This window comes from Rhineura floridana, chromosome 19 (genome assembly GCF_030035675.1).
Source record: "Rhineura floridana isolate rRhiFlo1 chromosome 19, rRhiFlo1.hap2, whole genome shotgun sequence".
Classification (NCBI taxonomy): Eukaryota; Metazoa; Chordata; class Lepidosauria; order Squamata; family Rhineuridae; genus Rhineura; species Rhineura floridana.
Window position 1 is genome coordinate 15,221,828 of NC_084498.1, and position 12,484 is coordinate 15,234,311.

At 45.5% G+C, this 12,484-nt stretch overlaps 1 protein-coding gene across 5 annotated transcripts in view; it reads left to right on the top strand.

Moving 5' to 3' along the window:
• ULK1 (unc-51 like autophagy activating kinase 1) overlaps positions 1-12,484 on the top strand; it is a 111,875-nt gene that overhangs the window by 48,921 nt on the left and 50,470 nt on the right. For all 5 annotated transcript variants that reach the window (XM_061602273.1, XM_061602275.1, XM_061602276.1 and 2 more), the window contains one exon: positions 8,487-8,545. In XM_061602273.1, coding sequence (XP_061458257.1) covers positions 8,487-8,545 — 59 coding nt within the window. The remainder of the gene's footprint in view (positions 1-8,486; positions 8,546-12,484) is intronic.

Genomic DNA, 12,484 nt, shown 5'->3' on the forward strand with positions numbered 1-12,484 from the left:
GTGTCCGGAACGAGAAATTTATTTATTTGTTAGATTTATATCCCGTCCCTCCAGTAGCAGCTCAGGGCAGCAATATTGGAATGCCTTTCAAGGGCAATGCTCGTTGCCCTAATCCAACTGTTAAACTTTACGCTGGCATTCTGTAGCTGACTGTACCAGCTTTCATCATTGGGTGGGATGGAGTTAACAGAAGTGTTGTCCCTTCTGCTGTGGGAGCCTAACAATGCAGACCCTTGCTTATGCTATGCCTACGCTATGCATCCGTATGCACTCACCTGCTCACCATTGGCGAGGACAGTTTTTTTGAACCTGGCAAGATCAATCTCAGAGAGTGAGAGAATTGCTGTGCTCTTGAGCACAGGAACTCTCCCTGACAGCGTCCTGAGCACTTGGAAAGCATCAAGACTACTTGCTAAGTTTCTGAGCCTCTCCACAAGAGGGGTGAGCTATTTCTCCCCCCACCTTCTAGTTTCCCTGCTTGGGAGGAGGGCGCAAAGACATCTTACTCCCCATCACTCTGGGCTTTTTAGCATGGCGTGATGATATGGGGGTGGGTGGGTAAGAACCACAGATTTTGGCTGGCTCCCAAAGGCAACTAAAATTGGTGGAGCTCTGCAAGTTGCAGGTTCAGCAGCAAACCAGTGATACCAACGGATACATTCTCATTCTCCCACCCCCCCACCCCCACACAACAACTTGCCTAGGAAGGATAAAACTGCTTTATAAGCTTGCTGGAGAACTTAGCAGGACAGTGGCTATATTCTAACAAGTAGTATGAATTTTAAAGCATCCTCCCCCTCTGAAGGATTTCCCCCAGTGCTGCTTTTTGTTGTCGACTAAGCTTGATCAGTGGTTGCAAACAAGACGTGGTTTTCCAGTCTCTTTCTCCATGTGTCCTTAATACCAGGTTTTACAAAGCCTCCTGGAGTGCACATCTTCCAGTGTGGTGGAAGTTTTGACAGTGCTGGCTCCTACTCTTGCTGTTTATTTTCCCCTGTGGATTGTTCTTTATATCTTGGTTGTGAAAGAGGTCACCTGGGGCAGGATGAGGGGGAGAGGAGGAAGTAGAATTTTGTGTAGAAGGGTTTCTTCAGATGTTTTTGTTCATTACGGAGTTAAATGAGGCGCAAGGGCCTGGAGCATTCTGGAGATAGCAGAAGTTCTTCAAAGGTCTTCCTATACATTAAAAAAAAAAACACTAGTACAGTGAGTTTTATGCAACTGTTGGAGACATTTTGACTTGTGTAACAGCAGTTCTCTTCCAGCCTTGGAAAAACCAACAGTGGAATTTTGTGTTTTCACTTATGGATCTTATCTAATAATAATTAGATGTCTGGAACTCTCTGTTCTCATTTTAATGATTTGAGAGAACCAGATTAACTGGGCTGATGTTTTGGAGGCCACCAGGTGTTGGCGCGCCTTCCAGCCAGCCGCACTCCTCCCACTATATGGATCAGGTGGTACCTGCTACCCCATGAATTCATCTTTTTGAGGTCTCTCCTTTCCTAGACCATTGGCTGCCTTCCCTCCCTCCCTTTTTTCCGTTCTAAGGTGAGATGTAAATCCAGGGGCTTCCTGGTTCATCCTCATAGCTCGCAGCAACTCTGTATGTGTAATCCTTTTTGAGCTCTTGGAAAAGTTCCATGTCTTTACTGTTGTTATTACAGGACCAGTTCTTCAACTCTCAAACCATTTTATGTTTATGCATTGCTGAGGTGATGATTCTTTTTTTTCTATTTTTTTTTTTGCCAAGGGGTTGAGAGTCCATCAGCTTGTGTAAACAGTCAGTGTCTGGAGATGTGCAAATGGAGGCAGAGTGCTGATTAGACAAAACAAAGACTAAGGAGGAGACCAAGGTGCAGAGATAGCTACCGTTGGGCAGCTCTAAATTCTACACAAAAGCACAGTGATGGTGAAGTAAAGAAAAAAGTTGCAAAGTGGATAGGTTTGCATATTCCCAAATTTGCTCAGTTTGCATAATGCCCTTTAGCTGTCAAGGGCTGGCATGGTTTTATTGTATTGCTTACTTTTTATGCAAAACATGCTTCCACAGAAATATTTTTTTAATAAAAAACTAACAGACGCTGCATTATATTGAGGAAAAGAGGGTATCTGGACTATATGTATTGTTCCAAAATAATACAGTAATATGTTTGAGAGCCTCTCTTAGTTGAAAAATGGAGTATAAACATGTTGGCTATAAACTTTTGCCTGTTTCTGTATAAAGTTATTTTGTCTGTTGCACCCTTCCTGTAATGCATCAGCTTTGACTTTGTTAAGTAAATATGTTCTGTTTCTCCTGTTTGGATCTTATCCAGGAGCTTGTCCATTTTGGCAATCTCTAGTAGTTTAATTAGCCACTCTTTGATTCTAGGAATAATTGCTGCTTTCCACTGTGGGGTCAGGACAATCTTGGCAGCTAGTAAAAGGTGTGAAAAGTAATCCATTAGCACACTGAAAATGGTTGTCTAAATAGTTCATCAAGAGAGTCAGTGGACTATGGTAGCAAAATAAAACTTCCAGGTTCAGATATGGTGCACCTTCCACTACCAGATGTTGGGGGACAAACCAATAGAGGGATTAATGTCTTTTGTGGAGTACTTTTAGGTCAGGCTTTCTAGAAGTACTGCTTAGCTGATATTTGTGTGAAATGGGAGGCTGCACTAGATGGACATATAACCCTCAGTCAGGACTTTTCTTAAATTCTTAGCATCGAATGAGAGTTTCTGCAAAAACCCTGTTCAGAACTCTTCCCACCCGACCTTAAGGATCTACATGGAAAGAAATTTAGCTTCTGCCCCCCCCCACACCCCCTGTAGTGGGATATAGATTCCTTGCTCTCAAATGGTTCTCCTTGCATATGAGCTGACAGGAGGCTTCCCATTGCCTTGTGGTAGTGTCTGGCAGGTGCAATGTGTGTGTACAAGGATCCAGTTATCAACAGGCAGGGGTGGGGGTGGCAGCAGCATGGCCTTTGCAAAAATATTGCCAGAGTGTGCCTGGCTTTTTGAAACCCTGTCGTGTAAGTTGGGAGGAGTGAGTTGCAGCTGTCTTTCTCTGTTCATGCATATCAAACCTGCCGGGAGTATTTTTCCATCTGAAAGGATGTGAGCTGAAGGTTGGTCTTTGTCTTTTCATAATCCCACCTTGAAGCCCAAATCTTTCATTTAAGTAGAATGAATGTGCACCTGCCTGTCTCTCTCCCCCTCCCCCCATCCCACCAAGGCCCAATCAGCTGTGACTTTAAGTACAGGATGCATTTGCACAAACAGTAACCAACAGTTGAATTAAAGTACCTCACTGCTTTTTTTTGCTTCAAGAGCGGAAAGTCCAAGAAGGCTATGTAGAAACGATTACGGTTGAGACTGCATACCATAGTGACCTGTTTGATCCCCCCCCATGTGTGTACCCTGCTCATGGAAGGCTCAGCATTAGATCCTCTTTAAAGTAAATTTGGTTTGTATGTCTCTCAGGCAGGGCTGGTATCAGCAGTTGGCATTGTCGGGCACCGGCCAAGGCCCACACCAGTTTAGGGTGCCCACTGCTGATCCATGGAGCCATTATGGTTCTCCTCTTTCTCCTTATCATCGCTGCCTGTTCTGTGCCCACTCCAAGGATGTGAAGAGGTTGGAGCAGCTTCCTCCAAGCGGAAGGGGCCATAGCTCAATGGAAGAGCATCTACTTTGCATGCGGAAGGTCCCAGGTTCAATCCCTAACATCTCTGTGTAAGGCTGAGAGAGACTTCCTGTCTGAAATCCTGGAGAGCTGCTGCTGGTCAGGGTAGACAATACTGAGCTAGATAGGCTAATCGGTATAAGGTAGTTCTGTTGTCTGCTTGTTTTGGGGTCTCCTTCTGGGCACTTTTACCAATTGAAAGCAGAGGGAGAAGGCAAGGAAATGGACAGTATTGAGAGAAGAAAGCAGGGCCCACTGAAGGTGTCTTGGCCAGTGGCTGCCCGAGACCTGGAGATGGCATTGCTTTTAGGGCTAGCACTCAATTGCCAGGATTGTCATGGATGGTGGGCTTCTTGCTATCTCCAAGCAACTGTTGCTAACCTCTGTGTTGTGAGTAGGAGCCATGGATCTTGCCACATGATGAAGGCTCCCGTGGCATGCTCTTTTCTGCTTGTGGCAAATGAGATGCACAACTCACTTGCTACAAGGAAGTGTCGAGCACAAACTTGAAGCAAACAGCGTTGCCCACCCTGTGGTTGGCACTGAAAATGACCTCCCTGTCTCACATTCTCTCTGTAATACATAGATTCAGTTACCCATGATACGGCATTACCGGGTTGGGTATTTCCCTGCCCTCTGTCAGCAGCCGCCAGTGATATGAAACGGTGGCAGCACAAGGCATGGCATGATGATGCCACATGGAATACGGAAGGGGTGCAGGTCAGTGGCAGAGCACTTGTCCAGGTTCAATTCCCTCCCCCCCCCCCCCCGGCATCTCTAGGTAGGGCTGCGGAAGAGTCCCTGCTGGAAAACTGAGAGAGTCACTGCCAGTCAGTGTTGACATCACTGAACTGGATGGACCAGTGGTTGGACTTGATAGAAGGCAGCTTCCTGCGTTCCGTGTTAATGGAAAGAAGGAAAAGAGCTATCCCATAGTCTGCTATGCTACAACACGTTAACTCTTTCTCCCTTGTTTTTGAAAGGGACGCACTTCCAGACTTGTGCTCCATAACACCAAAAGACAGCTTTGCTTCTTTCCCCTTTCAGCCTCCAAAAATAGTAATGATGAAATAGCCAGATGTTGACAGTTGGCCATTCATTTTCAGGAGCTTTTTGTGCTAACCATGTCTCCAAATTAAAACAACGGAAGCTACAATAGGAATGGGATTAATGGGATCTCTCATCCCCATGAACAGATCGGATAACGGATGCTGAGTTGTTAATTTGATTTCTCCACTCCCAGAAAAGCATACCGTCACAGGGCTTTTCAATAATGATGACAGAAATGGAAATTAGAATATTTGGGTAAATCAGTATACATGCAAACCATGTCTCTGTCTTACACGCAGACTCCTTGATGTAATTGATTTTGCAGTTATTTTTGACCAACGCTGGTATATTTGGAACAGACCATTGTGTGCGGGGGGCGGGGGAGGTGTTGCAAGTACTAGAGCACATACACAGAGGGAGTGAGAGAAGTGCGTTATGTGCCCCTAATGCTGGCCTTTCATTTTGAAATTTATTACATTTATATTCCTCCCTCCAAGGACCTCAGGAAAATGTACATAGGGTTATCTCATCTTATCATCTGAATAACCCTGTGAGGTAGGTTAGGTTAAGGCCTATGGCTTCACCTAGGGCTGGTACTTGAGTTTTATGGATGACTAGGGTTGTGAACTCTGGTATGCTCTATCAAAGTTCAGTGCATCACTCGGAATCCATTTGGATGATGCTACAAACCAGGGTCAGGAATTTTGCACTGCCTCAAATGTCTCTCTTCTGCCTCTCACTTGTATGTCTTCATTTGTTTCTTGGTTGCAGTAACTACTGTTTTGCAATGACCATGGCCACATTCAGACCAGACATTTATTCCATTTTTATTCCACTTTAAACTGTCATGGGTTCCCCCAAAGAATCCTGGGAAGTGTGGTTTATGAAAGGGTGCTGAGTGTTAGGAGACCCCTCTTCCCCTCACAGAGCTACAATTTCCAGAGTTCTGTGGGAAGAGGGATTGATTGTGAAACTACTCTGACAGTTACATTTTGCTCCTCATGCTTTTTTATGGCTTCCCAACCAGGACTAGCTCTGGACAATTCCTACCTGAGGCAATGAACAGTTCTCTTCCTCTTTTAAAAATACAAGTTTCTGAGTGTGCAAGTAATGCCTGATAGAGTCTGAAGTCTGATAGGGATCAAGCAGGACTTCCAGTGGCCAGTCCTTAGAGCTCTTTAAAACTTCCCCTCCCCCCGGTCCCCTCCATTATTTATTTATTATTTATTATTAAACTTATATACCGCCCGACTAGCAAGCAGCTCTCTGGGCGGTGAACATAAAAACATATACAATAAAATTACAGGATCTGATATAACAAATACATAAAAACCATCTAAAATGAAATTACAACATTTACTTAATTAACTTAAATTAAAATGCCTCAGAGAAGAGAAAGGTCTTAACTTGGCGCCGAAAGGATAATAGTGTCGGCGCCAAGCATACCTCCTCGGGGAGACTGGTCCACAATTTGGGGGCCACCACTGAGAAGGCCCTTGATCTTGTTACTCCCCTCCGGGCCTCCCTGTGGGTTGGGACCTGGAGGAGGGCCTTCGTAGTAGACCGTAGTGTACGAGCCGGTTCATATCGGGAGAGGCGTTCCAGCAGATATCGTGGTCCTGCACCGTATAAGGCTTTATAGGTTAGTACCAACACTTTGAATCTAGCCCGGAAGCATATTGGAAGCCAGTGCAGGCGGGCCAGAACAGGTGTTATATGCTCAGACCGTTTGGTTCTTGTTAGCAGTCTGGCCGCCGCATTTTGCACTAGCTGTAGCTTCTGAACCGTCTTCAGAGGTAGCCCTATGTAGAGCGCGTTACAGTAGTCCAAACGTGAGGTTACCAGAGCATGTACCACTGATGTAAGGTCCTCCTTACTCAGATAGGGACGTAGCTGGGCTACCAACCAAAGTTGGTAGAACGCATTCCGTGCCACCGAGGCTACATGAGCCTCAAGTGACAGGGAAGAGTCTAAAACGACTCCCAGACTACGAACCTGCTCCTTCAGGGGGAGTGTAACCCTGTCCAGGACAGGGTATGTATCCACCGTCTGACCAGAGAAACCATGCACCAGCAGCATCTCAGTCTTATCAGGATTGAGTCTCAGCTTGTTAGTTCTCATCCAGTCCATTGTCGCGTCCAGGCAATGGTTCAGCACATCGACCGCCTCACCTGAAGAAGATGAAAAGGAGAAGTAGAGCTGCGTGTCATCAGCGTACTGATGACAATGCACTCCAAAACTCCGGATGACCACACCCAACGGCTTCATATAGATGTTAAAAAGCATGGGAGACAAAACCGAACCCTGCGGGACCCCATATTGGAGAGCCCATGGTGTCGAACAATGTTCCCCAAGTATTATCTTCTGGAGACGGCCCGCCAAGTAGGAGCGGAACCACTGCCAAGCAGTGCCTCCAACACCCAACTCCGCAAGCCTCTCCAGAAGGATACCATGGTCGATGGTATCAAAAGCCGCTGAGAGATCAAGGAGGATCAACAGAGTTACACTCCCTCTGTCTCTCTTCCGACATAGGTCATCAAACAGGGTGACCAAGGCTGTCTCGGTGCCAAAACCGGGCCTGAAACCCAACTGAAATGGGTCTAGATAATCGGTTTCATCCAATAGCGCCTGGAGCTGGTCAGCAACCACTCGTTCCAAGATCTTGCCCAAGAATGGAACATTCGCCACTGGTCTATAGCTGTTAAAGTCCTCTGGGTCCAAGGAAGGTTTTTTCAGGAGTGGTCTCACCGCTGCTTCTTTCAGACAGCCAGGGACCACTCCCTCTCGCAAAGAGGCATTTATCACTTCCTTGGCCCAGCCAGCTGTTCCATCCTTGCTAGTTTTTATAAGCCAAGAGGGGCAAGGATCCAGTACCGAAGTGGTTGCACGTACCTGTCCAAGCACTTATCATTAGTGATACTAGCACATTCGATTTCCATTATTTATACGGGTCTCAGAATGCAGCTTTTCTTAGTGCAGAATTTGGCTCAGGAAAGCCCTAAGATGACCAAATTTGGAGGCATGCATTCTTTACAGCAGAGATGGGGAACATGTGGCCCTCCAGATATTCTTGGACTCCAGTTCCCATCATCAATGTTGCCGCCCAACAAGATCAGCCTCAAAAGACCTCCTCTCCATCCCACCAGTTAAATCAGCCAGACTGGTGACAACTAGGGAGAGGGCTTTTTCAATCATGGCACCCACTCTATGGAATTCCCTCCCAAATGACATCCGCCATGCCCCCTCCATAATGAGTTTTCGCCAGACCTTGAAAACCTGGCTCTTCAGGCAGACCTTTGCGGTGGGTTAGGTTTTAGTGTTACTGTTGGAATTTTAAGGTTTTAATGTGAATTGTATGGTTTATGTTGTGCGTCGCCCAGAGTGGCTGGAGAACCAGCCAGATGGGTGACTAATAAATTTAATAAATAAATAAAACCTCAGCTAGCATAGCCAATGGTCAAGGATGATGGGAGTTCTAGCCCAGCAGCAGCATCCTGTGGCAAGTAAGCATGTTCAGTCCTCACTGGGCAGTTTTTGGTGGTAGGGGGTTGCACTTTTTGTTTTCTATAAACCTCTGTAAACATCTGGGTTCCTCCAAGGCTGCTTCCTCCCCCCTCTCTTCTGTGTGGATGGTGCTGCTTTGGCTACATAAAGAGGATGAACGTGGGGCCGAACTGAGATCACTTGTGAGTTTATTGGACTCCAGATGGTTGCACAGACTTGTTGATCGCTCCTCTCCTTTTTTGCCCCTCTCTTCACAGGCAAGCAGCCCTCAAGACCTTCGGCTCTTCTATGAGAAAAACAAGATGCTAATGCCCAAGTAAGCATTCTTCCAGTGCTGCTATTCTCTGCTTTCTCCTCCCACCCCCCGCCACCCCCATCATCACCACCACCACTTGCTTGCTGCTTTCGTCTTTACACCTGTCCCCTCATGCTCCCAGCTTGGTGTGTTTGGAAATACCTTGGCAACCGGCCTCTCCGTTCCTTAGCCTGGAATGAGAGAGCCCAGAGGCTGGCAAGCCGAAACTTGGTTACCCCAGCTGACCCTGTCCAGGAGCATAAAAAAAATAAAATTCAAGCTGTTTCTTTCCCCCTTTTTTTTAAAAAGAGAGCGAGAGCTTTAATAGGCAAAACATTGCCAGCTGAGCTTGGCAAAACACTGCTGTTGTAGTCAAGTGTAATTTGCTCCTTAGATATTATTCCACCACCCACCCAACAAAAAGTAGTTATGATCTTTTTATTTATACAGTATTTATAAGTAATTTACAAGTAAGCATTATATTTAGTATTTATACAGCATTTTAAGACCATTATCAAGTGTAAAACCTGTATGGCTCTAGGCCAATATTATCACTACACTTGAAGACTGCTGAGGCTGAGAGGAGACAGACTTTGTTTTCGCTGGGAAATCCAGGGTAAAAATTGGGCTCGTCATTATAATTAAAGTAATTATTCCTATTCACTCATCATTTGCTTATTCATTATTCGATTATCATGCTTAAAATGTTCTGAGTGCTATACAGAGATTAAAGGATAAAACAGTCTATACTTTTTGTATTTCATTTCCCTCTGAACTCATTGCTTACAATCCCCTTCCCTCAACTTTGTGATTGTATACCTGTATATGTGATTGTATACCTGCAAATAACTTTCCATGAATCTCTAGCCCATGAAAGCTTATACCATAGTAAATGCGTTTGACTTTGGGGTCGCGTCTAGGTGCTGAATCCTTATCACTACACTATAGAATTTAAACCTTAAAACATTTCACATGTGTGTGGACATAACTAAATCTGTCTATACTTTATTTACTGGCCCAGTTTGCACATCACAGTAAACTATAGTTAGTAGCTTACAGTGAATGTGCCACTCTTGGCCACCTTGTTCCTCCTTGCTAATACACAGAAGAAACAAGCCACAATCTCCCACTTGGCATTATGGGGATCTTCACAAGACCCTGTATTGTCATTGTCTGCCACCATCCACCCATCCCGGCCTGACACTGACATCATCGTCCCTGGACAAGTGATGCTAAACTTTATGGAGGAAAGGGAGGCCTCAATCTCTAGGGATGCTATTTTTGTGGCCTTCCCTTGTCTCCTGTAGGATGATGTTTCAGCCTAAGATTTCATGAGCATTTGCTGACACAGGTGAATGCCATTCTGAAATGTGGAAGCCTTGGCTTTGAGCCAAAAGGGCTTGCTATTTTAATCTGATGGTGTGAAATAGCTCATGCTCCTTTAGAATTACCTTGCGTGGTTACCCATAAAGCTTTTCGGTTGGCATGTTTTTGTTTTTTGTTCTAAATAAAGTGGCTTGGCCTGGGGGTAAAAACACTGTTTGAAAGAGACTGAAAACATCAGTCCAACAGGGTGTGGGAGGACAGCTCTTTTTGTGGCCTTCCTGGGCGTGTCATGGACTCTCCCTGCTTTCTTTGTTGTGAAACAGGCATATGTTTTTTGAAGGAAGGGGGGGGGGCAGCGGTAGATAAACAAAACTATTTATGCAGTGAGAATAATTAAAATAGGGTGGTAAATAGGAGCTGCATCCTTATCACTGCATTGCAGAATTTGAAGCATATATTCTATTTCAGATGTGCAGGGACACAAATAAATTTCTCTACATTTTGGATTTACTGGTCCAGTAAATCAGTTTGGACCGCTTTGCATCTCCCTGTTAGTACACTGCTTAGCATTATGCGCAAACTGGACATCCTGGTTTGTTTAGCTCCAAAAAACCACAATCAGGAAATCAAGAGCTGTGGATTGTATTTTTTGGGGAACAAAACAAACCATGATCAGGTTTGAAACCATGAAACCAAGTTTAGGTGGATTGTGGTTAATTTCCTCTACGCACTAGTTGGGGAGGAGCAAAGTAGACAGTGAGTTCATGGTCAAGCATTGGCTGTGGATGATGATGATTTAGTTCATTTCTGAATTGCATAAAACAATGAAACCAATTCAGATCCCATACAGGTGCCAACTGGGCTAAAGATCTCCATTTAGAAAGCTTGTTGAAAGGGGAACATCTTTAGCAGGCAGCAAAAAAAGTTTACTAAGACATGCGAATGAGGTCACTGTACGCTTGAGCCAGGTTCGGGTGATAGTTTTTCAGTACATGGATAAGAGTCCTCTTGCTGTTGGGAATCGCAAGGGCTGCTATCAGTCCGTGTTTAAAAAAGTTAGTGGGACTGGAGAAAGCCATAGTGTCACATGCTTCATGCTCCCTTAGGAAGGAAAAAGAAGGCAGCACCACCGGTGTCTGCCCCCTTTCCCATTTGGTCTGTCCATTGTTGGCCATTATGGCTATCACTTTGTAGAGAATGTAACAACATAGGAAGCTGTCTTGCACCAATGTTGTCCATCTAGCCCAGGTGTGGGGAATCTTTGGCCCTCCAGGTGATGCTGAACTACAACTCTTGTCCTGTCATCCCTAGGCATTGGCAGGCTTCCTGGGGCTGTTGGGAGTTGTAGTTCATCACCATCTGGAGGGCCCCACTTGATCTAGCCCAGCCAGCCAGGGTGGGTGAAGGTCAGAGATGGTGGTAGTTAGTCCTACAGCCTATGGAGGGCCACAGATTCCCCCACCTCTCCCTTGCCACAACCCTCTAAGGGAGGCCAAGTGCTAATATCACCATATTATATATTGGTGGCTTGCCTACAGCTACCAAAGAACTTCAGCTGAAGACTTCCTGGCTTGGAACTCACGGTCTTAATATATTTATATTCTTGGAGTGGGCAGATCCATGGAGGGTAGGTTTACTAATTACTTTTTACGATGATTCCAGACATGAACCTCCATGTCCAGAGGGTGTATACTTCTGCCGTACAAAATGCTGGGAAGACATGTGGGAAGGCCATCCCCTTCATGCTTTGTTTATAAGGGGCCAGTCATATATCGACAACAAAGGATGAGTATCTAGTGATGCAAAAGGCCTTTTTGTCTGCCAGCCACAGTAAATCAGGGATGGGGAACCTGTGGTCCTCCAGATGTGGCTGGACTTCCATCACTCCCAGCCAGCACAGTTGGTAGTCAAGGATGATGGGAGATGTAGTCTAGCAACATCTGGAGAGCACCAGTTTCCTCATCCCTGAAGTTGGCCATACATTGTTAGGTGGAAAACTAGACCAGATTTACAGCACATATTTATTCCACTATTATTCCACTTTAAACAGTCATGGCTTCCCCCAAAGAATCCTGGGAAGTATAGTTTGTGAAAGGTGCTGAGAGTTGTTAGGAGATGTCCTATTCCCCCATAGGGCTACGGGTCCCTGGAAAGAGGGATTAACTGCTTAACGACTGTGAGAACTGTAGCTTTGTAAGGAGAATAGGAGTCTCCTAACAACTCTCAGCACCCTTCACAGACTATCCTTCCCAAGATTCTTTGGCAGGGGGGAGCCATGACTCTTCAAAGTGGAATAAATGTATGGTGTGGATGCGTCCATAATCTGATCTGCAGCTTCATTGTTCCTCGAATGATGGACTAGATGGAATTTTTTTTACCTGATCCTGGGAGGCCATTCTTAATCCCTGCGTTATACCAACAGTGGTGTTTTTTAAGCAGCTGTCTCTAAAGAGACCATGCAGTGTCTGTGAAGTGCCCCGCACTTCCTGCTCTGACGTTCCACATGTCTGCAGCACTGCCGCTCACGTGAACATCCCTGCCAGCTAAGCTGGAAAATTTCTCCTTTGCTCCACCCGCCTGGGTCAGGCATTGCTTGCAGCTGCTATTCCTTTATGGGTTCTAGGAACTGCCTGT